Source organism: Nesoenas mayeri, assembly GCF_963082525.1.
Source record: "Nesoenas mayeri genome assembly, chromosome: 2".
Lineage (NCBI taxonomy): Eukaryota > Metazoa > Chordata > Aves > Columbiformes > Columbidae > Nesoenas > Nesoenas mayeri.
The window spans coordinates 87,716,175-87,741,914 of record NC_137543.1 but is presented as its reverse complement, the minus strand read 5'-3'; the positions used below and the strand labels follow the sequence as shown (position 1 = coordinate 87,741,914).

The following is a 25,740-nucleotide window of genomic DNA, read 5'->3' as shown; positions in this document are numbered from 1 at the left end:
TAAAAGCTATTGCTAATCTGATTAATATCTGCCATCAGTTATGATTAACCACACTCAGTAATTTACACTAGAGAAGCATCCTTCTCTTGCATATCTGGAATACACCCAACCCAGAGTGCCAGCTGGATTATACATCCTGCTAGTGGTACAACAGCAAAGCACAAAGTAATTATTTCAGTGAATGAAGTGCTACTAATAGAGAGACACTATGTCCAATGTAGATAATTGCTTGATAACATACATAAAAGGAACTTTTGGAATCCAGACAGCGAGGTGGTGCAAGTCTTAGATTAGTACAGTGCTGTAGCACCTGAAGCGTATTAAATACAGAACCACAAAGAAGTGCTGCAAGCAGCTTTTCTAAACTGACCCGTTTGGCTTTAATATGTGCTACTGAGGAACTCTGACTGAAGAATAAGTCATTACCAACCAAATGGTACCAAAAAGCTACTGCAGAAGCACAGCGATGAGCAAACATTGTGTCCCAGTGTGTTATATTTAAATTTGTCTCCAGAAACAGCCACAGCCTTTTTTCTTTAAAATTTTAATTAAAACGAAATCGATTCCTTCTGTAGTTAAAGATTCAGAACTATACAAACCCAAGATTAGGTTCTTACTATCTTAACTTCAGGTAGTGAGAGCCCTGTTACTACAAGCTTGTTACTTCTTCCACACATGGTAATTTCCTACATGCAAAAAACGTTTTATGCTTATTACCTAAGAGAAAGTGCTCTTTAAGTATAAGGCATCCAAGTTATCCCATTTGCTACCTTAGTTTTTCCCAATGATGTTTCAATTCTGAAACAATTTTTACAACTATCTTACTCCAATCACCCACAACCTTAGAATAACATATGAAGTATTTTGACCATTGTTTTCTCTCCCTAGGAAGTTGTCTAGGAAAAAATGCCATGAAGACTGGAAATAAGAATAACAAAAAGGCAAAATGCAAGTGTGTATGAACTGGACAGCATTTGTACTGCCATGGGGCTTTTTAAAGCAAGGTATAAGTTTTACCCTGCTTTGTTTAATGATTCTTCTCTACTTATCCCTATCACACTAACACAACCCAAATATACTTTTCAGCAGTGAACATTCTCCACAGAACAACTCAGCAAACTCGTAGCAGCCTGTGGTTGTCTTCCTCTTGTCCTGCCATCTTCTACATCACCTGCTACACCACTGAGACACACACAAGTCTATGGAGCCAGATGGGATCCACCCAAGGGTTCTGATGGAGCTGGCAGAGGTGCTCACTAAGCCACTTATCATCATTTATCAACAGTCTTGGCTAACTGGGGAGGTCCCAGTTGACTGGAAATTGGCAAATGTGACACCCATCTATAAGAAGGGCTGGAAAGAGGATCTGGGGAACTACAGACCTGTCAGTCTGACCTTGGTGCCAGGGAAGGTTGTGGAGCAGCTCATCTTGAGTGACATCACGCGGCACATACGAGAAAACCACGTGATCAGGTCCAGTCAGCATGGGTTTATGAAAGGCAGGTCCTGCCTGACCAACCTGATCTCGTTCTATGACAAGGTAACCACCTAGTAGATGAGGGAATGGCTGTGGATGTTGTGTGCTTAGACTTCAGCAAGGCCTTTGACACCATATCCCACAGCATTCTCCTGGAGAAGCTGCAGCTCATGGTCTGGATGGGTGAACTCTGTGATGGATAAAGAACTGGCTGGATGGCCGGGCCCAAAGAGTTTTGGTGAATGGAGCCAAATCCAGGTGATGGTCAGTCATGAGTGGTGTTCCCCAGGGCTCAGTATTGGGGCCAGTTCTGTTTAATCTCTTTATCAATGATCAGGACAAGGGGATCAAGTGCACCCTCAATAAGTTTGCGGATGACACCAAGTTGGGTGGGAGTGTTGATCTGCTGGAGGTTAGGAAGGCCATACAGACGGATCTGGACAGGCTGGATCATTGGGCTGAGGCCAATTGTATGAGGTTTAACAAGGCCAAGTTCTGGGTCCTGCACTTGGGTCACAACAACCCCAGGCAGCGCTACAGGCCTGGGGAAGAGTGGCTGGAAAGCTGCCTGGGGGAAAAGGATCTGGTGGTGTTGATTGAGAGACGGCTGAACATGAGCCAGCAGTATGCCCAGGTGGCCAAAAAGGCCAACAGCACCTTGGCTTATATCAGCAATACTGTGGCCAGCAGCACTAAAGACGTGATTGTCCCCCTGTACTCGGCACTGATGAGGCCACAACTTGAATCCTGTGTTCAGTTTTGGGTCCCTCATCATAAAAAAGACATTGAGGTGCTGGAAAGAGTGCAGAGGAGGGTGACAAAGCTGGTGAGGAGTCTGGAGCACAAGTCTGATGAGCAGCTCAGTGAGCTGGGGCTGTTTAGACTGGAGAAAAGGAGGCTGAGGGGAGACCTTATCAATCTCTACAACTATCTGAAAAGAGGATGTAGCATGGAGTAGCCAGCCTGGCTTCTCCTCCCATCCCTCCTGACAGTAAGTAGGTACTAAAGAGTCCATTTCAGAAACTGGTGTTTGTCTTTACTTGCCAGGTAGGAGAACAGGAGGCATGCAGTTGAATACTCATCCCAGAACTGCACAGGAACCCATATGACAGTCCTGTTTTTAAGGTTCTCTTCAGGAGCAGAGGCATGTACCCTCTGTTGTGGGACACCCCATCTGGAACCAGACATGCCACCTATAATTCAAATCCTCACAAAACAAGCCCTGGTAACCCTTGGAACTACATATTCCAACTGGATTAAAGCAGCAGCGAATACTCACTGCTTCATTTCTACAACACTAGAAAACACAATGTGGATAAATGAAATGGTGAACAAAACAATAACCTTTGTACAGTAACTGGCTTTATACACTTGCAATTAACACTGCAGTTAAGAACACCAGATGCTATTAAAACATGCCCAAAAGAGATCTTTCATTAGTGCCCTCAGCCGTGAGGAGTTTAAATATAGAATTTCTTAGAACAAGTGGAACCCAAAATATTAGACACTGGTAATGAAACACAGTTTGAGGTCATCGTGCTCATGGGGTCTACCTGTGGCCTCCACACACAAATGCTTTCCCTGCTTGGGGCAGAGGAGAGAGCAACTTAGAGAGCTTCGACTTTTTTTAACCGCACGCAGAAATAGTTGCTAGATTTTCTCAAGTTTAACTCCTTGCAACAGTAAATATCCCTGCCTTGGTTCTACTGAAGAATACAACAGAAAATTAAAAACTATTCTGTTCCTGGCTCTGCCTCGTTAATTAAAAATTAAAAATTATACCGTTAAAGTCATTCTTATGGGGACACCAATAAGCAAATGGGCAGTGCTTGTACCCATATGCTAACTCTGTGGGGAATACTAAAAACTCATCTGATAGTTCTATAGTAGTTCAGTTGAAACTATAAGAGCAATTTCAGATGAAACCAACTATCTCCTCCTGGGAAACTTCCCAAACATTCTATTGAGCTTCTTCACCTGCCAAGCTGCCCCACCACAATATATGTGATTTTAATGGTTAATACAATTGTGAAGTACAAAAATCTGGTAGCATACTTTTGTTTCTCTAATTACACCCCAGAAATCACAGCTGTCTTAGACTACTTCTGAAGTTACAAACCTGATGTGTAAACACTACTTTTATACTTCAGTACATACTTTTAGCAGGAATTCCTGAAGCTCCTGGTGTGTTTTTGTTACACATGTTACTGAAAGATCAGACCAGGTTACCTAGTAAGGAAAGGAAAGGAAAGAGAATGAGAAAAGTTTATTTTTCCAAATATCATATCAGTTAGGTGATCTTAACATTTCCACAAATCTGACAACCTCAGTATTAGAGTACACACTTGCAGATAAATACCAGGCAAAACAGAGATAATGGTGTACTTTTTCAAAGACACTAATTTTGAGTGTACATTTTAATATTACCTTCATGTTATTTGTGGCTAAAGAAAGTATTAACAACTTCAGATAAATGCAACAAAGTCCCTGAAGATTACTGACTTATTGACTCAGAAAAAGGCAGCTAGAAGGCTTCTTAATTACAAGATGTGTATCAAATAGACATTATTAACAGCAAAAAACAGGTACCAGAGAGAAGGACTGTAGGTCAGATAGACTGGATTGAGCTCTTGCTGCCATTATCATGAATCAAAAAAAGAGGAAAAAAATCTCTCTTTGTTTATTTTGCCTATAAAATAATTTTACCTGTCTTAGGCTTGAAGCTTACGTGGTCATATAGAAGCTGTTGTAGGGTACAATTCATAAGAAGTACTGCAACTTAATAAAGAAGTTAGTGAAGAATCAGGCAGCATTTTGGTATATGGTTATATAAAATTTCAGTACCCTACTGTTCTGACATCACATGCAAGTAGTAAAACAGCACCTTCACGTGCATATTTTGAGAAAAAAAAAGTAATAAGCTTGGTTAGATGAGTGCTGCCTGGCTCTAAGCCTGCTTCTGGGCTTAAGATTCCCATTACATGCATGGGAAGATTCTGGGTAATGGGAGTGGATATGGCAATTACAAACATTCATTTACTCCCAAGAGTTGATAGGATAATGTCAAACACCAACTGCCTTCAGCCTAGTCTCAGAAACGCCAGCTACTCTTGGTGACCTCAGTTGGGAAGCCATGACTGTAATTGCTGTTATAACCTTGAAAAGCAGAATCTGGGCCAACACGAAATGATCTGCAGTGAAGTGCAGAGTATATACCTGCACAGATGAGGAGAAGAAACTCTCCTACAAGAACTGAGGTGGAGGAGTTTCAAGCTTACTCAAATACTTCCCAGAATATCTCCACAATTACCCTTTTAACAAAGAAATTCAAAAACACTGTCAAATCCACCTATGTGCTGAATTTTCAAAATAGTTTTCTAACTGACGTTAAAAATTAATAATCTATATGGGCATTCTGCAGAAAGCTTTCCTATCTACTATTGTATTTTACTAGTACTCAGTTCATAGACTAATTAGACAAAAGAGCTATGACAAGATTGAAATACTTGGGCAAGTTAACCTTTAAGATTTTGAAGGCTAAATTCCACATCACTGTCCTCAGCAAAAGAAGAGTGCAGAACTTTTCGCGAGTTTCACCTTCAGACATGACCAACAAGGTATCTGTTGCCACTACTTTACTTCAAAACCAGAAGTAGTTTACATGTCAATTTAATTCTAATTTTAAGCTTCTACTAATATCAGAAAAGAGAAAACTCTATAATTCAAATCCATTTAAAGAATGCAATATCAGTCTTTGGGATCAACACATCAGTTTTCAGCTAAAAATGGCTACTTGCCTCTTCAAAGAGCTCCTATGACTGATGTCAAATGGACAGTTATAATATTTGATCTAAAACATTCTATTGTTTGAAGAAAAAAGCCAAACTTTCTGTTCAAATCTGGTATACTACCAAACTCACATCTATTGGCTGAATTACTCATAATGTCAGTCAGTCCTCGCTAAGAAAACTACTACTTTGATTCAATTAGAACATCACTGTCTTATCAGCTATTCCTTAACACCTATGGCCTTTAATACCAGAACCCAATACCAAAAGCTTCTCTTCCAAAGTAGTAAAAAGCAGTGTTTCAGTTTTCTCTTAAAATTCACTGACATAATTGTTTTAATATGTTGCCTCTGGATATTATAATATATGAAGACTATACTAGGTAGGCCTTCGAGTTTGTTGACATTTTTAGGTTGTTTGCATTTACTTTAAACAAACAAACTGCAAAACAGATCAACCAACCAACCCTAAGTTTTGTCAAAAAACACAGGATCCATCTTCTTATGGTAAACACTCATGAAAGAGATTTAAGATGACCACATAATTCCAAGCAATATAAAACTGCAGACACAAGAACTGCACTCCTATGCCACTTGAGCAAACAATCAACTAGTTTTAGAATTCTTTGTGATGCTTACCCCAAATTATCAAAAGCCAGGTTTCCTGAAGTGATGTCACAGATTTGGCTATTGCTGGTGTTTTACGCCTTATCACCTTATGCCCACAATTACACAGAACACCTGATCTGTACACAGAGTCCAGGGGAATTATAGGATAATTCCACGAATCTCCGAAGACCCTAACTGAATTCAAAATTGCCTTCCGAGGAGGCATTTGAAACAAGCTGTATATATCTACAGTACACAGGTACCATGAAGACAATTACTTCAATATTCTGGAGGTTATTCGCTTACTTTGAATGTGTACTCCAAATGTTTGTCAGCCCTTTTTCTTGGTACTCCTTTCAGGGTTATCTTCTCAATGTGTACAGCTGAAAGAAAAACACCTTATTGTACACACCAAAATTACAGTTTGAAAACATATCTACTTACCTAGCCACTCTGAGAAGCACTGTATTCTACTTAGTGACTCACACAACCCCACTCTTCCTCAGATGCTATTTTACTATAACAAACTGCAGGGGGCAGGTGGAGCCTTTTTCTCATATAAAGTATTTCTCTGGCCTGACAACAATCCCTTCATTGCAGATGATGGAAATCTGTGCATTACTCAAAAGCTTATTTAGATCAAAACTCACTTAAATACAACAATACAAAAGCCAGTGACAGTGCCTTCCACATCCACATTTCTGAAACATAGTAATGAGAGCAAACTAAGACAGAAGAACCACCCTTCTGAAAGGCACTCAGGTGGAAGCAAACATTTGGAAAAGGCCTGAAGAGGACAGAAACTAGTGTTAGCAAAGAGAAAATTAAGAGAAGCAGCAGAGGCTACTACAATCATACTGTAAAGAGTATCATTAAATTGAACTGAAAAGGAAGAAAAGTACTTTAAAGTCCTTGTTGCTTTAACATTCCTTTCCCCATAGTCTACTGTATTCAGGAACAGGCAAGTTCTGGCTGTGACTTGTAAGCAGCAGTACCATATGGCCTTCAGGGTCTGGAGATTTTCTTCAGGGCACATAGCATTGTTCAGGTAATACTCTAAAACAGGGGTGTCAAACTCATTTTCATGGGGGGTTGTATCAGCCTCAAAGGGCCAAATGTGATTTTAGGACTGTATAAATCTAACTACTCCTACATTTGTACAGTTCTAAAATCACATTCGGCCCTTTGAAGGCAACCATGCAGCTGATGCAGTCCCCAGTGAAAATGAGTTTTACACCCCTGCTCTATATAAATATCCTCATATAGTTGAAACAGGCTTTTCACTTTTCCTGCTATGCTGGCCTAAGAATTCAACACAATTTTATTCCTTTACAAGCATGAACACATCTTTACAGGCAAAAAAAAATATTTTAAAAAGTTTCACCAGCCCCCACACCAACCAGCCCCACAAACAGCTTCCTTTCCTTTTCTTTTTTTGGGGGAGGGGGCAGGTGGAAAGGAGGTAGTGTGACCAGTTAATGTTTCCCTTTCAATTTTTAACTGCATGTTTACATGGGATATTAAAAAAGAAGAACAAACAAACAAACAAAAAAACCAAAACAAAACCAACCAACCAAAAAAACAAACAAACAAAAAACCAACCTCCTATAAGTGTATGTTACAAAGCTTATTTTTGGAGATTAGCTAACAACCACTTCATCTAACTTAAACATCTTTAATGAAGTTTGTTAAAACTACAGTTAAAGTGCTATTTCCATCAAACATGTCAGTTCTAAGAGAACTAAGTATTAGCAATTTCCTTAAAGGAATAAAAAGCCAGCATATAAGCTTAGTGATAGTGTTACAGCTTCTTTTAGTAGAAAGACTGACAAATACTGTGTGTGAGGGTGTACGCTGGTTGTAACCCTCTAATTGGGAGTTAGAGCACTAGATGATCAGGTAATTTTTATAAGTTAATGAAGATTAATTATTACAATCAAATAAATCTGTTATAAGGATGCCAGACAATAACATACATCCATATACCATGAAAAGACAAATGTTTAGTGACCTTTTTACCTGTCTGGTATAGACACAAGCACTGTTAGAAAAAGGACTATGATATAACATGAGTTTTGGTGCAGTAAACTTTTGTAATGGCCAATGTTAAAACTGATATACCATTAGCTGAGTTGCTATTCAGAAGTTAATTAAAAGTTGATTCCCATGACTAGGATAGAGAATAGTGATTTAAACTGCATTTCACTACATGCATATATTTAGCATACATAACTATGGAAAGTAACACTATTAGCATTCAGAGACAAGCTTCTTTTCTAACGAGATTGTGTTTAAACTATTTAATGTTCTCAATGCTAAATATATTTGTCCTCAAGTATAAAGAAGTTTTATTACAAACCGTAGTACCTTCAGCTTCCTTAATTTCTTTTTGTTGCTGGTGCAGGCTTCATCATAATAAGTGATACAACAGGTAGTGTTGTTGCTGCACAGCTTTAGTTCCATAGTTTCAATAGACCACTTTAAAATTCTATTTCCACAATCATATTTTAAATATTCTAAAGGGTTAGACCGAGAAGAAATGTTTGAATATACAAGCCAATGAGCTGTGTCACATCTCTACATGTATTTTGGACACAACACACGCATTCAAGACGATTAAGTCAAGCATGTATACGTGACACTGCTTCCATTGTGAGTATAAGTTAATACTTCTAAAAATCGTATTCATCACAGTTAAGAATAAAAACATGTTTTATTATCAGTGCTATTTCTAACCCAGTAAGGAGATTTCTGTAGCGGGGAATCTATCACATACCTACATAGCAAATATCACAAAATTATTCTGACCCTTCACTGTAGTTTCTAACTATGATAATACGAATGCTGAGAAATACTTAAGCTCTTCACTCGATTCAACTATTCCACTTTTCTGTGTTTCTGGTATTTAATTCAAGAGCACTGTTAAAGAGAGCCTCCCTTTGTGTTTCTAATTTGTGAATATGAACACTTTGAACTCTAAAAGGATTTGAAACAGGTTTGTTGTCTGTTATCTGCCATAATCTTTCTCTGTGGTTTTTTGCAAGGAATTAAAATACTCAAATTGCCAGCCTTCAAAGTGTAATTAAATCTTCACAGTAGAGACAAAAGGACATTTATGAGGACAAAAGGAATAGCAACAGTTTTTTCAAATTGCCAGCTCTTCATTATCTGCAGGGTAGTGTAGACTAATTTTGAGATTTGCTAATCTTGTCGGAGAATAAAGGATAAGAATAAATATGTTTTCAATAATGCTCATTTCCTCAAAGAGAAGAAACTGCTGGCAATTGCACAGAAGAGTTCTGTTTACAGTGTGAAGCTTTGTTCTTGTTCTCCCCAACAGAGTCAAAAGACACTTCTGTGGAAAGCCTCTCACTCCTCCAAACGACCACCTACTATAAAATCTCCTAATATATGTTTTTCTTTTTTAAGACTAATCACATACAACAGAATCAAGCAGCAAAAGCTATCCACTGTTTCACAGTATCTTCATGTTTAGTTTTGCTTCAAAAAATCTAAGCATCATTAATACAACTGCATTAAATTTTCTTTTTTTTACCCCAAATCCCACCTCTTTCCTCAGGAGGAAGCCCATTTGCAATCAATTTTTGTGCACAAAGTTACTAGTAGTTAGCAGCTAACAAGCACGACAACTTGTTATAACAATGAAAAGACCAACTGGGCAGCAGAGAAGATCTTATACTTACAATCACTGCAGTTTCTCACAGATGCAAGATTTCTACAATTCCAGGCAGAATTTAGCGTTCAAAAAACCCCTCAAACTGATCCTCAAAAGAAACCTCAGGCAACATACCTTCTCGCTGAGGTCTATGGGAAGCCACTGGTAGTCCATCATGAGCTGCTGTAGTTCGTTCTAATAAACTGGTCTCGTTGCTTGACAAGCAGTCACTACGGGAAAAGTCATTCTAAATTGAGAAGGGAAAAAAAAGGAAGTGTCTTAATAGAACATATATGAAAGCTTGCTCTAAGCAGCAGAAATTAAAAAAACAACCACCACCACCTCATTATTTGGTATTCTACAGGAAAAAAAAAATGAAGTTTTTGACAGTGGTAAAAAAGGTAGTCATAAGCTATTTCTGTTGGGTTTTTTTTAATTTATCTGTTTATCAAATGTCAGCTATAAACCCCAATGTTTCACTGACCTTATTTTAAAAACAGAACACGGTGGGGGACAGAGCATGTGCCTTTAGGGTCTCTCAGGCTGGATAATTCAAGATCATTAGCTCAGAACTTCAATGCTCGTTTACTGTTACTATGAATTCTTTCAATAACTAACCCGTGAAGTCGTCTACTCCCTATACACTAAACATAATCTCAATTTTATTCATGCCCTATATCTTCAGCCTGCCACCTCTTCTACATAGGAAATCATGAGTAACTGTTTGGACAGTCTAACAGGACGTATGGTCCTTACAGCTAAATCCACGCACCTCTTACTTAAATAAACATTCAGAATGCAATCATTTGCCACCAACATCCCTCTTCTATAGAGAAAAGGACAGACTGAAAGCTCATCTCCCCACACATTTGCATGCAGACTTCAAAATTATATGCCAAGAATTACTACTGTTATAATACAGTGCCTACGGAGGGACAGAACAGGAAATCATACAAGACATAACACAGACAGATACATAAGAAAGAACAAACTAAGCTAACAGTGATAAACTAGAGAAAAGTATTAGATGAGCATGGACTTCAAATGGTTCATCTGGCATAACAAGAGCCTAAAAAAAATTTCCCAAATTAATATAAAACATTAATATATCAATTTACATATTCCTCAATAACCAGGTCTTGTTAAAAAAACAAACTGACAAAACAAGGTAAAATTCAGAAATGTTTTTAAATGTCCAATGACTTTAGATGCAAGTGCTTTTGCCAGTTGATCAGTGTCATTTCATTGAAACATGAAATTGAACATTTCATTCTATCGTTTCATTGAAACATGAAATGACACTGCTTAAAAAGATACATCCACAAAAAATACGGAATACTAGAAGCTGCTAGCAAGTTTCTGGATTAATCTCTTTTAAGTAAGGCACCTCTATTTAATTGTAACAAGTACTGTAACGTATGAGCTTAGCAAGTACCTAACTGCCATCAATATGTAAATACCATATCGATAGTAGCAGCAGCAGTGCAGAGAGGGAGAGAAGGTGGTTTGCTGTTTAGCATCAAAAATCAATCAAATATTGTTTTTAGTAAGCACTGGAATCTAAAACAGAGGGTAGGTTTCTTGGGAAGGCTTTCAAAAGAAGCAAGTTAAATAGAGGACACTCAATGCGCTGCAAATATTTAGCAACTGGTCTGCATGAAAACTAGAAGGTAAATAAGTATTTATCTTATTAGTAGCTCTATAAAGCGAAATTACTGGGAGAAATGGGTACTTTTGAAGTACATGTATATTCAAAGTTTAAAGTCTGTCCCTCTTATTCAGGATGAAGAATCCTGCTCCACTGAAAGACCTTCATAGAAGATGGACAGAGGAAAAAATATAAATCTTCAGACACCACTCTGATTTTTAAGTACAGGAAGCATAACATTCTGGAAATAAGTTGCCAGAACAGATGAGGTTTTGGGTTGTTTTTGTTTGGTTGGGTTGGGTTAGTTTGGTTTTGGTTGGGGGGGGGAGGATTTTTTGCTTTTTTTTTTCCTGAAGGACTTGTGCAATGTGATGGGACAAACCAGCAGCAAAAACGAGTTACCTTGTTTGGTACAGAGGACACCAAGACCATCACAACAGACAGACCAGAATGAGGAAGCACAGAGGTATCAAAAGACCTCGGAACTCCCTTGCAGTTTGTGAATTCTTCAATGAACTTCAGATTTGACAGATGTATCAATCAACTAAAGCTTGCTTCACCTTACTGAACCACCTTTACATCATCTATAGTATGGGTACAAACAGTGGCAACTCCTAACGATGCGTTCAACTCATTTAGGACCCAGTAAGTATCAAGGCATCAAGACGGCCCTGGGCATACTTAATCTAACTTTCATCAGTCACATCAACAGCAGTACACAACCAGCAAGTGAACACCTACGTGGCCTTTAGACTGCACTACACACAGTCTGAAGAACTGAACGACATTTAAGGTGTTTCATCTAAATCAGGGTATGTTTTGTGTTCTATGCTGAGTGTCAGTAATTTCAGGTTTCAAAGCAATCAGACTTAAAATATAGAGCATACCTTGTTTTCTCAAGATAAAATTTACACCAATCCCTAGTTCCTCAGCAAACAATCTCAGCAAACTTAACTGATCAAAACAGTGTTTCAAGCTTCAAACATCTAATAAATTCTTAGTGCAATGTCAGATTTGGAACAAGAAATGAAAATAGATGCATATCAACAAGACTGCATGTCAACAGCTTTAGCAATTTCCAAGTTTAGTTTAATTAAAATAAAAATTAAAAATCACAAGCATAGTCTGGAGAGAGCCACTTTCAGATCTCCTCAAAACCCCCGCTGACACTGTTTTGTCAAACATTTCGTAACAACCGTGGACACAATCAAACCCAAATATTTAACTTTTTAAGTGCTAACTCATGGTCATGCATTATTCACAAAGCTGTTGGCATGTGAGCATCAATGTTACCCTCTTAAAACTGTGATTCCTTTAAGACTCTTCATAAAAAGCACGACTATGATTAACTGCCGGTGTCTGAACTACCTGAAAAGTTTAGTACATATTTTGGTATGAGAGTCAATCTCTTCCTGACATGAAATCAAACAACTGAACCAAGATTTCTAGAGAAGATCAATGTCAATTCTCTGACAGAGGTAAGGTCTTCCTTAAGCTACAGCCATATGCTTTGCCAAAAACAGCTTTGATATCTTTCTTCCACACTGCATGCAGAAGACGACAGACATTTGTATTAACTCTGACAGAAGCTTTCAAACTGTTCAAGTTGGTTTACTTTTCTAAGATGTCTTTTTCCACCTTTGAAATCATGACCATAAGAGCTGAAAGCAGTGCATCACTCATTTGAAGGAACAAGCTGAGACTTCCACCTAATCAATTACTTATTTTTTCAATTCACAAATGGATCTAAAACCAAACTTAAAGTCAGACCTTCTTTTGCCTTCAAAGTCAGGCTATTTGTTTTGATTAATGGAAAAAATAAATTACAATCTATTCTAATAAATAATTGCTAGTTGAGAAGTCAACGAAATTGTTAGTAGTTTTTAGAAGAGAGGTGTAGAAATAAGATTTACTTCAAAGATGTATTCCGCTCAGCTCACGCCAAAGAAGCATTAAATATTTCTGCTACACCTCCTTATACTAGAAAACTGCTTCTCACCCAGCATATATATCATCTTTGTAACAGTGTTCAGATATCTTTACAGAGAATTATTCTAGAGTGGTTGCTTTTCTATCCATGGCAGCATTCTATACCAAGTGAGCTACATCCACATTTGAAGGCTCCCTCTGAACTGTAAACTATTACATGGTTCCAAACCTGTACTTAAACAAGTCCTGACGTGGATGATTTTATAAACCATCATAACTGTAAAACAGTTCAAAATTTATTCACTTGAAAAATTCTTCACCTAGAAAGTTAAACCAGCAATATGTACTGCATGTATTCTATGAATTATAGCTTTCACAATCCCCAGTGGAATGCAGGAAGTAGACAGTAGGGTAACCCAAGGCAGTCATAGCTTCACTGTACAGCTTACAGCCTGCAAGGATTGTTTCTGTGCCAGCTCCAGCTCCTGCTCCTGTATGAGCCTGCATTACAACTCTTCACATTGGGTGTTACTTACTGTTACAGTCCTACTTCCAACACTCACACATGAAGAAAATACAAGTGGCACTGTCAGAGCAGACAACTCTAGCATGCAAGTCGAAAGTCAAGGCAGTCTGGAGGGCAGATGAACAGTGAGAGTGACATCACGGCCTGCTACCTGGTACCAGTCACACCACAAGCACAAGTCCTTTAAAACTCAGTATGCTGCCAAGGAATTCCTGTTGATGGTCACGGTGTATAGCACTAATTGTGCTACTCATTTCCTGTCCATTAATAAAATGTATTCACACAGCACATGCAAGTGTAAGATTAATTCTTGCATAAGCCTTTGTCACTGTAAGGTTTTCACATGCAAGGATTCACTGCAGCTCACAGTTCTGCTGCTAATGATTAAAAGACAGTGAAGCAAGAAATGTGGGTGGCCCCAAACCAGTTGCCAGATAATTAATAATCGCATAGATTTTTGTGACAGGACAGAGGATTAACTACATTTCTCCTTGAAAGTGAAATTTGCTACGAGAGCACTCTAAAAATTGTCTGCTCTCACAATCTACCCCACAGTTTTTTATCTAAGACATCTTTCCTCATATGGCTGAAAGTCATTACCATATTAATAAAACCCACCTATCACTCGAGATGTTTCCCACAACTCTAAGGACAAGCACCAAATATCTAAAGTGTGGAGTCATCCTGCTCAGAAGGATGTTGCTCTGTATAACCAACATATGTGAGCTGAGCAAATCTCTCAAATACATATGACAGATGTCCAAACTCTGCCCTCTATTAACATAGATGGCTGATCAAAAAATGTCATGCTGGTATTGGTTTGGCAATATGTCATGAAATCCATTATTGGATAGGCTTCTAATCATCATGAGGAAGTGATTGATGCACGTTAAGTATTCTGACGTTTGCACTGCACTTTCATAAAAGAACTATTCATGCATCAGCTCTGATGAGCACTAACAAGGGAAACCTGCTTAGAGCAGCTGGGCTGCTTGAATAGTTCTACATGCCCAAATATGAAAGCTTATTTTTCTGCAAGACTTCAGTAAATGTGCTGTTAGGGACAGCACTACTTAGACTTGTAGGCTGTTCAGATGTAAACTGGCACAGCTCATTCATTCATGTTCAAGTGGGAACTAGCAAACAAAACCAGATGAAAGAAGGCACCTTAGAAGAATCAAGATCTAACTCATGATCACAAGTTACCAACTACAGCATCTGTACCGTAGAGAAATTTGATTGATGTCAGAATAATCATTAATAGATGTGATGCCAGTTACAAGACCAAAGCCATGATTTCCTTAGAACAATCCTTATACGCTACCACCCTTATTGCTTCACAACCATGATACACAGATACATACCTATGTAGCTACATTAGCACAAACGCTAAGCATCACTTCTAAAGAAGCAACTATCAGCCGAAACTGCATGTGTACTTGTGTGCTGCTGAACCCTGATGACAACGGCAACAAAGAGGAAGCCTGTGTGCAACTGTATCAACACACTTTTACTTGCTGTTACTTGGATGTATGGATAGAACATTGATGCTGTCTTAAAACGAAATCCAGCACATGCATTTGATGCTCACAAATGCAAACAATGTGGACAACTGTTGATGCAACAGGTTGTCTCCCATGCAAAAAAGAAAAACAACCCACTACTGTCTCGCATAAGCTGCTAGCCAAGTGCAAGACCATGACTGAAGACAACTGCCCACCTGACATCAGTTTGCAAGCTTTCAGCTACATGATGGCACTGTCCAATTGATTTGAGACGCAGAAAGCTGTCCTACAAGACTAAGAACAGAACTGACCTTAAGATCTAAGACCACGAAGATCTACCAAATGATGCCTCTTTCAGCCACAGCCAGGAAACAAATACTTCCTTGCTAACTTATCTTTTCATGTGCAAAATAAACTTCCAGAACAATAACACTTATTCCACATAGAATCACAGGCTGGAGAAATGGGCTGACAGGAACCTCATGGAGTTCAACAAGGGGAAGCACAAAGTCCTGCACCTGGGGAGGAAAAACTACAGGCACAACACAAGCTGAGGCCTAACCAGCTAAAAAGCAGCTTCTCAGAAAATAATCTACCTACCTATCTGTAAATATGTATATATACACAACTGAAGGATGGGTGCAAAGAGGATGGAGCCAGGCTTTTCTGAGTGGTGCCCAGTGACGGGTTCAGGGGCAATGGGCACAAACTGAAACACAGGAGGTTCCCTCTGAACATCAGGAAACACTTTTTCACTGTGAGGGTGACTGAGTGCTGGCACAAGTTGCCCAGAGAGACGGTGGGGTTTCCATCCATGGAGATAACCAAGAGCCAATCTGGACACAGTCCTGGGCAACCAGCTGTAGGTGGCCCTGCCTGAGGGGGTTTGGAAGGAGGAGGTGGACAAGATGACTTACAGAGGTCCAAGCCAACCTCAACCATTCTGTGCTTCTGTGACCAGACATAAAATCCCATAATATGCTAAATAAAAGTCTGGCTGGCTGAATGTAAGGTTCAAATGGATAACCTGCAACTGCCCTATTAACTCACATCTAGTAAGCAAGACTAAAAGGAGAAAACACAGAGTTGCCCAAGAGTACTTTAAGGCATATTTGTTTAGTGAAACTATTTTAAGAGCTCACCTGTAAGAGGCAGCAACAAAACACTGCAAGGGATACAGAAGCCTTGTGGAAAAAAAACCCAACATCAGCTGATTCAGGGAGGAAAAGCACATCATATGACAGCTTCAGCAATCACATATTGACCAACTTGTAGCACTGTGAAATCGTGACAATTTTAAGACATGAGCATACCTCTTACACAGCATGAAGAACTTCAGCTATCGAGGTCTCTAGCAACTACACTCGAAGTACCAGATTGTGTCAGCTACAGCAATGATCTAAAGTGCTGGGGGAATACCACACCTTGTGTTTGCTGTTAGAGAAACACAGCATGTTCTTTCCCTAAGTCTCATCTGCATCTGAGCTTTTAACTAGACTTAAACCACTATTTTAGTCCACCCTAGGCAGCCTATGACAAAGTAGAGAACTTGAAGCTATAGCCAGCAACGCAACAGTTTAGATTACTGCATTGCCAGCTGGTTGCTCATCCAACTTTGTACAAATTCAGTACCGTCACAATTGTCTCTTGCGTGATTGATTACTTGAATGTATTAGTTCAGACTGAATGCAAAAAATTAATCTCACAACAGCCTAGAGTGACAGAAAAATGTAGAAAAACATTTGCCCCTTAGGAGTGGTTCTCTGAAGTACAATTAGTACTGTGAGAGATGATGCCTTCATTACTACTTTTAACTACCAGCAAAGGTTAATATGTCATTTTATCCAATTTTTGAACTCAAATTTTGATCTCAGCATAGTTCAGAAGTATTCTGTCAGGTATGGCAGGTTCTGAACAACAGAAAATCTCTGTCATGCTGTTTTCTCACTCCTGAGACACTTCCCAAGGCATTAAACCTCCTTTCACTATAAAAAGTATTTTTACTTCCTCTTCCCAAAAAGGACAAGATTAAGAGGTTGAGAAAAGACAAGAAGTGCACGAAGGAATGCAGTTTCCAGCCAAATCTCTCAGCTTATCCTCTGCGAGCTTCGGTCTCTAAAAGTATACACCCTTAAGACTTGAAGGGCATGACAGAAATTCACCAAGTCTGGGAGGAAAAGTAGACATTCAGTATTAATTATAGTTAATGACGAATCAGCTGTAGCATTTCCTATAGCAGCTGCAACTGGATACTGATCTTAACAAGTAAATGAGGTAGGAGAGACCTAGGTAGACAGAATCCTACAGACTTCAGTGGTTTCATAGATACAGCCATCCTATCCTGCTGCTGTTGGCTGCATCCTTTCCTGCAGCTCTTTAGAAAGAGCTCAGAGCCCTCAGTACCCCAAGCTCAGTGAGATCCCGCTATCTACAAATAAGTCAATATTGGGCAACACTGCAAACTGGACCACAGCTTAACAACAGCAATCTAAGTGCAAGCATTAGGAAGCCTTGGGTATATTTTCAGTGCTCCCAGTGCTCATCTAATATGTTAGAGAAAAAACTGGCACAGAAACAGCAAGAGGCTGATTAACCTTGGCATAAAGGGACTGGGCAAGGCTACAAACTTGTCCTAACACTTCGTATTTAGAGCTGAACAACTAAAACCAACAGAAAACAGTGAAATTTTGTACTTCACAGTTTCCTGGAGCATTAGCATGCACGTTTAGACAGAGGTCTTTCATTTTAGGCATTGCATTTTATCTAGTTATGAATTATTTTCCAGATTATTTCCAGTAATGTTTCTGGAAATAGTTAACTCCTGTTTGGAGCCAGAGAAATGCCTGTTCAGAGGGAAAGGTGTTGGATTCACTAAGGGAGCCAGAATACTTATCTCAGTATGCAAAACCTGTAAAACATTAGTATTTTCCTGGAGCATACCACCATTTAAAAGATCTGTGCCAAGAGTGAATGACATTTTTTTATCTTTCTGTCTGTTATTTAAACCAGACTCTGAAGACACACTTTCCCTTATGCTCAACTCTACGACACCAAAAAGAGCACACTGCTGCTTCAAAATGGGATTGCCTTTATTTTTGTTCTCACAGACAGTGCTCCTAGAGTCTAAAATTAAGTTCTATTACCTTATTCTGCTGCAAGTCACTGAAGATCAATCATAAAGCACTCTTTTAATTTACAGACAAAATATCCTATAAATAGAAGCCTACTAAGAAAAATACTCTGTAAATAGAAACTTTTCCTTTGTTTGTAAGTAGAAACTTTTTCTGTAAAGAATCCTCCAGCCAGCTAATTAGAATACTGTTCAGCAGACCATTATCTCTAGGAGATTGCTTCTTTCAATGGAACCTATTACTGTCAAGTATGCCTGATTAAATGCTTCAGTGTCTAACACAAGCCACATTTATTATGCTAGCGTATACTCAGACCTCCTTCAGTGTTTCAGCATTCTGATCTCATATCTTGGATGGGATGGAGCAAGATAGGCAATAAAGTCAAACAGCTTTGATACTAATGCACTTATTAAACAATTATAATCAACACAAGAATTAATCTGTATGTTCTGATACTTAAACCAATATATAGTGATATTAGCAGACTCTTTGCACATCAATGCTTGTTTTATGACTACAGATGTGAATGCTGCTGATTTATTCTTATACTTCAACTTTAGATTCAAAATTCGTATTCTATACAGCTTTATGTACCAATGACTTTTTTTTCCAGAAGGTGTTATAAACTACATGTTCATTTAAAAATCTGCAAATAGTATCAAGTGTTTCTACTTTAAGTAAGAGGAAAAAAGTATTTCAGAACACTTTCTTATAGAGAAAAAGTTTATGCAATTACACGGCAATCCTACCTCTGCTCATCCCACTCCAACAGTCCTATCTCCTACAACTTTTGAATTTATTAGCCATTTCCAGCTATATTTGTTAAAATGTATCACTAAGAAGTGTTAAGTTCTTAAAGGATCATTCAAACAGAGGACTGAAAAGAGCAGCAATTCTGTTAATCCTTTGTCAACAACTTTAATGTGAGCTCAACCTTATCAGGCAGCACAGATCCTATTCAGAAAACATAAACCAAATGATGGAAAAAAGTAAACTGCTTTATATTGTAGAACCTCTCAAATTCTGCTGCTCACTATAGCTAAATGTTAAAGCTCCCTAACACCTCGAACCAAGCCATGTTGATAGATATGCCACAGGCAGTAACAGTCCTTGCCTTAAGGAATTCAGAATCTAATCATAACACATAGACCACCCGGTTCAACTCCAGGCTGAACTCCATCGCCTCTGTAGCTCCATCTCACATCACCGTTGCTTGCCATAGGTACACGTGTCACGTGAACAACAGCTCTCCTACCATCTTCAGAGTGTTCCGAAGACATGAACTGAGAAAGCCCTCAAGTGTTAAGGACGGAAGCCCAGAGCTGAGCCAGCAGCTTCTCAGCACAGAACTTCTCTTGTGGTTTACATTCTCGGTAAACCGGGCACACCACAGCCCCTCTCGGGACAGGCCCCGCTGGCGGCAAAGCCTTCCTGCAAAGTTCCCCGGGCTGAATGGCTGCGGGACCTGCAGCGTTCAGGGCAGGGACAGCTCCTCGGACCGACGCCCGGCGGCGCGGAGCGGGCCCGGCGCTGCCCCGGCCGCGCCCGTGGCGGGGGGCAGGACCAGAGGGCCTCTCCAGGCCCGCAGCGGCGGGCGGCACGCGCTGGCACGCCGCCCTCCCATTGGGCGGCCGTAAGCGCGGGCCCACTCCAACCTCCGGCAGCGGCGGGAGGGCCGGTGCGGAACGGCCGAGACCCTTCCCGTTATGCAACCGAGGGCGCCTCCCCTCCCGCGGCGGGACGGCGGGGAAACCGCCCTGCGGGCACGTGACCAGGAGCGCAGGCTCCGTCGCCGCCATCTTGAATGGGGGCGGGAAGCAGTGGTGACCATCAGTCACCGCGTCCCTGCCCGGGGAAGGGTCTGGCGGAGCGGCTCGCCGGGGTCCGGCCGTTTCGCCCCCACTGGCACGGCGGGAAGGGCGGAAAGGAAGAGGGGCTGCCCCCTCATGGGGCGGGGAGGAGCCATGATCGATCCGTCCTGCCCGCAAACAAAGCGAGGGGTCACCCCCTCCCCAGGGGCCGCTCTCCGGGCCGTTACGGTGCTCCTTGGGCTAGGGATGTCCCCCCTTATTCGTTCTTCAGCTCCCTCGGAGCCTCGCTGTCCCAGCTGAACGGGGGAAAAGAAAGCTGAAGCCCTCCCAGGTGCGGCCATTGCTCGACGTGACAGGACCCGCTCGCCCCGGGAACTTCCAGCGGGCTGTCTGGGGCACGGCCGGGCCGGGGGGCTGAAGGGCGCGGGGCAGCGGCAGCACCCCGAGGCCGAGGGGGAGCGGGCTGAGCTGCGCGGTGCTGGACACGTGGCCACAGCGCAGGTTACAACCCAACAGCGAGCCCAGCCCTCCTGACCCGAGGCCAGCTGTAGAGAAATTCAAAGAGCTCGTCATGAACCGTTTTAGTTCACAAATGCAGAGCCCTGAAGGCACTTAAATTTCAGAGATTAAAGGAGGATAAAAAGCCTGTGGAGACCTGACAGGATTTTAAATCAAGTCAAATTTAACCATACAGCTGCATGCTGCCAGGGAAGTCTTTAACCGTGCTACTAACTCCATTTCCTCCAGCGTCTTATCTGCAAGGGTCACACCGTCCCTGCGAATGTGAACTGAAAATACTCAGCAGAAACCCACCAATCCCTCTGTTCCCTATCAGCCATTATTGCCCAGAAGAGGCTCTGCTGTATTTACAATTTAACCATTGGGAAAGGAGAAAAAGCCTGCAGAAAGGATGCTGTTTCAGTTCTGTGTGAACTAGTGAATGTGATGTGCGTGTTCAGCCAAGTTGATTTGGGTCTGTCCATGTTCCCTGAGTAAATGAAACCACAACTTGGAAGGCTGCTTTAACACCAGCGCCAGAATGATCCACAAAACATTTCAATCCCAGTAGCTCATGAGAGCCTGATCTCTAATGCATTTGGTGGGACACAAAGAGCAGCTACTGATGTGCTAGCTTCAGGTAGCAAGTATGTTTTTAGTTATTAGCACTTCAAACCCAGCAAGAACAGTGTCAGTCTTACCACTTCCTGCCACTCGACCTTCTCCCCCTGAAGATGGACTTCCAGGACTCGTTTTGGGATAGAGCTAGACTTGATGCAGGTCAATGAGCCAAAATAAACACTGTTTGGATTTATGCTACAAATTCATTATGATTTCAGTACCATAACATCTGCCCACTAGTTTATGACCTGCCAAATGTGCTTTGGCCTTAAAACTACGCAAGCATTTACTTAATGTATTTGAAGGCTTAGAAATTCATCCCCGTCTCCTCCAAGAACTCCTGAAGAGCATATCCTGTCTTTACCAAACAGAAAAAGGGGCCATTCCTTTTGTATGGCAGGCACTGTAAAACAGTTTTCTAGGAGTGGCTGAACTGGATAGCACTGTAAGTCAACTTAGAAACAAAACCAAAAAAACCCAACCTTCACTGTTTGGCACCTTTTCTGTTAAGTACCCAATGAAAACCTGATGTGTGTGGTTGAACAGCATTATAAACACCTATCTTTCAGCCTTTTCTTCCTCTTTGCATGAGAGGCCATCTATAGACCAAAATCTGCAGAGCTCCAACATGATGGCTTGGTTGCATAAATATGGGGCAGATTTTAAGGCCAGCACTCGTCAAGGGGGCAGCAATTAATGGCACTGGGGGAAAGCCTGAGTTTAAACACAGCTGCTGCACAGGACAATGCTTCAGTGTCATTCATTGAAAGTCTTCATTCTCAGTGACAGCCACCTTCCAGCAACAAGTGGCACATCTGCTTTAAAGATGTGCTTTGTGTTTCCTGACAGCCACCCAGGAAAACAGCTTTTCTCTTAACAGAAGCTCCAGTTGTGACATTTTAATTTACTTCTTTAGTAAAATGATTAACACCCCTTCCCAAATGTCTTCAGCCACCTTACTGACTGGGGCTTTCCAGAGAACCAGCCTTAGAGCCCCCAACCCAACTACTGCCCTGATCCTTGCCAAATCCAAGCCTAAGTCTCATTTGGGGAGGGGAAGGGGCAGGGGAACAGGTTCCACATAAAAGTTATTTCAACACATTCTATTGTTTTAAGCCCCTAGAGAACACACTCTTAGGCAGTATGGTTTCTATCTAGCACTGTTATTATTTTTTTACTAGTCAAGCTGTCGATTGTACTTCTGCATGGTACAGCTTCTTCAGTGGCCTACAGCACACGAGGCAGCCAGTCAAGCTGTAGCAGTAAGCCTGCAGCCTGCGCTCCAGCAAGGCAGGATTCAAAGAGCAGCACTCCAGAAAGCATGGCAGGCTAGCAAGAGAAATCCTCCCTCACAGATTCTACTACATCATAGTCAGGTGCTGTTACATTACAACAAGAAATTCGTACTAGAAACTCTACAGCAGCTGTGGGGGTGGCCTAGGCCTATGCTGCCGAAGGAGGGGGTGAAGATAGGACGAGCACCGAGGCAAGACAGTAGGTGCCACCTCCCAATGGAGGGCTTCAGGAAAAGGTGAGTGGCTGCCCTCAGCTCCTAGAAATTCGGGAGGGGGTGAGGAAAGGAGGAGGAAACCCGCCTGACGAGATGGCGCAGCGGGGAGAGACCAGGACACGGTGTTACCTGGGCTTGGTGGCGGCCGAAGCCCTCCTCTTCCTGGTCCCCGCATAAGGCTCTCCGCAGCCGCTCCAGGTGCTCCCGCAGGGTGACCCGCTGGTGGAAGGAAAAGGCGGGGTGCAGCGAGGCCATGGTGAAGAGCAGAAGCAGCTCCTCCTGCGCGCCGAAGCCGAGGCCCTGGGCGGCGGGCAGGCTGGCCTGTCCGTTTTCTCCCGCTCCGTCCATCACCACCACCACGTCCTCCTCCTCGGCCGCCTCCTCCTCGGCAGCGCCCGCCTGGGGCCGCCGCGCCGGGCAGCTCTGCAGGATGGAGTCCACCTGGGGCAGGAGGCGGTGGAGGCGGCCGGCGGCCTCGCGGTTCTCGGAGCCCAGCAGGGCCAGGTAAACGATGAGCTTGGAGCGCACGGCCGGATCGCGGAAGTCACCGAGCTGCCCGGGGTCGCTGAGCCCGTTGGCCTTCGCCTCCGAGTCGCGGAGGCAGTGGTAGTCCTTGCGGGCCAGGTCTTCCAGGCAGGAGCCCAGGAACCGCAGCTCCAGCGGGTTGCACAGGTCCAGCAGCCCCACCATGAACTCCAGCCGCTGCGCCGAGCCCAGCACCAGCCCGAACCACTCGTACACCGTCTCCTTGTCGATGCGGGCCGCCGCCGAGCCGGGCCCGCCGCCGCCGCCCGGAGCGGTGAGCGCGGCGGGAGGTGGCGGCGGGCCAGGCCCAGGCCCAGGCCCAGGCCCCGGCCCCAAGCCGTGCAGCTGGCTCGGCCTCTCCAGCCCGCACCCCCTCCCCGCGGCGGCGCCCCCGCGGGCCGGCGCCCGGGACACCTGCTGCAGCTGGAGGTGACAGTCCAGGGTACCGCCGGGCTCCTTCAGCCCCAGCCCCGCGGCTGCTGCTGCCGCCGCCTCCTCCACCGCTGCCGCCTTGTGGCTCGCCTGCTTCAGGGGCAGCTTCATCTTCAGCATCCTCGGCGCGGGGGAGACGCCAGCATCCGACGAGGCCTGGCGGCGAGGGGGACGCGGCGCGGCCGGGGGCGGCGGTCAGGAGGAGCCGCTCATGCTGCCGCGGCCCTGCCGGCGCGGGAGAGGCGCGCGCGGGGCAACGGTCCCGGCGTGTGCGCGCGGGGGAGTGGGCGGGAGGGTGGGGGAAGGGCGGGCCTCGCTCGCGGCGGCGTCCGCGGCTCCCGAAGCGGCTCCCGGCTCCCCCTCCCCCGCTTTCCCCGGCGCCCGTGCGCGCGCAGAGCCGCAGGCGGCCGTTGGCGGCTCCGGCCGGCGCGGAGTGAGGCCGCGCTCCGGGGGGGCGGGCAGGGCAGGGGACGCGGCCGACAGGGGGCGGGGGCGGCGCGGCTCTCCGCCTATCGGCGCCGCCGACGTCAGCGCGCTCGCCAGCGTGCGCGGCGCGCGGCGCCGCCAGAGCCTGGGTAGGGCGGTGCGGGGCCCCTGCGGCAGCAGCCCCGCCTGAGGCACGGCGTTCCCGCGGCGCACGGCGGGCCTCGGCCCGGCAGGCGGAGGCTGCTTTCTCCGTGGGTGCTGCAGCCCGGCCGAACTCCAGCTGCCTCCCTGCCGCCGAGGCCTCGGCCTCAGTACCGCTCGAGAAGAGCCCTGCCGCCAACAACGGCCGCGGGCTCCTGGTGGTGAGGCCGCTGGTGCTGGAGCTGCTTCTCGCCTCCCGCCGGGCGGGGAGCGGCTGTGCTTCACCTCGGGCCGCGGGGCGTAGCGGCGCTTTCGGTGCGGCGCCGCGGGGCGGGCGTGCGGCGCGGGGTGGGCGCGGGCACGGGCCGGGAGCACCGGCCTGGCCCTGGCCCTGGCCCTGGCCCGGCCTCTCGTGTGCTCAATGAGCTACACACATAGATGGGAACGGCTCAGCTCTTCACCTGAGACCTGCCGGGAACAAACCTGCCTATCTCCCAGCTAAAAGATTTTCCTGAGATAAGGCCGTGTGCTGGCTGACGACCAGGCTTTGGCAGGACGGGCCTAAAGCTGCACAGCACCTATGGAATAATGCTAATTAAAGAAACATAGCAGCTACAGGCCTTTATAATGCGATTGAAACTGTTAGTTTTGTTAGATATTTTTCAATTACTACTGTTACAGTGTTGTGGCTTTCTAACAGGAACTTTTAAGGTAGGGAAATCTAAGGAATATAACAAAGTATGGCAAAATGGCTTAGGGGTAGTCTGTCATGAAATAGCAGGTTTGTTTCATTCTTATTCCCCCTGTTGCCAACTATTGCAATCCATGGTGACAAAAAGACTACAAGATTAAGCAGCACTCTGAGTAATCAGAAAGTTTCAATTCACCTTGCTTCTGTTTCTGCACGTTTACATAAAGGCAGTCTATTTGAAAACAGAATCGAGCCCGTGGCTTGCAGAACACAGTGAAGAATAAACTGTGTTTTTATTACAATTATGCAAAGCAGCATCCCTGAACTGCTTACAGCAACAAAGCATAAATTGCCAATGTGAACTCCCCCTTATCTATCTGCCCAGAAGCTGACGGCACTCCAGCAGCAGAGCCTGCTGATTAAACAACTAAATGTCATGCAGATTACAATAATCTTGTATGCATCGCTCAGATTTGCCACAGAGCAGTCCTGAATCATGGTTCTAGACTAAGCCATACGCCGCATTTTTATAAAGATACAGCAAGCATATGTATTTTGTTTTAAAAAATTAAAGGTCTAACTTGTTGGTACCATATGTTAGGTTTATATGCTCCTAATTGCTGCTCACTCCTCTTCTAGGAAGACAAATGGACTTGGACCTGACTCACTGCAGTTCTCTTGGTTTGTTCCCATCATGGCAGCATGGCCCCTGTCATCATAGCCTCTTCCAGGATGTGTGGCTTTGTGAGGGTAGTGGGGAGTGGGAAATGGGTCAAGTCCTACCTACTCTTTCATCC

At 43.5% G+C, this 25,740-nt stretch overlaps 1 protein-coding gene across 7 annotated transcripts in view; it reads right to left on the bottom strand.

Moving 5' to 3' along the window:
• The window catches only part of ZCCHC2 (zinc finger CCHC-type containing 2), a 44,244-nt gene extending 20,141 nt beyond the window's left edge, over nucleotides 1–24,103 (bottom strand). For all 7 annotated transcript variants that reach the window (XM_080339445.1, XM_080339446.1, XM_080339450.1 and 4 more), the window contains exons 1-4: nucleotides 22,858–24,103; nucleotides 9,685–9,796; nucleotides 6,180–6,256; nucleotides 3,635–3,706 (exon numbers count right to left, since the gene is read on the bottom strand). In XM_080339445.1, the coding sequence (XP_080195571.1) occupies nucleotides 3,635–3,706; nucleotides 6,180–6,256; nucleotides 9,685–9,796; nucleotides 22,858–23,805 (1,209 nt within the window). In that variant the 5' untranslated portion in view covers nucleotides 23,806–24,103. The remainder of the gene's footprint in view (nucleotides 1–3,634; nucleotides 3,707–6,179; nucleotides 6,257–9,684; nucleotides 9,797–22,857) is intronic.
• Between the last annotated feature and the right edge of the window lie 1,637 nt (nucleotides 24,104–25,740).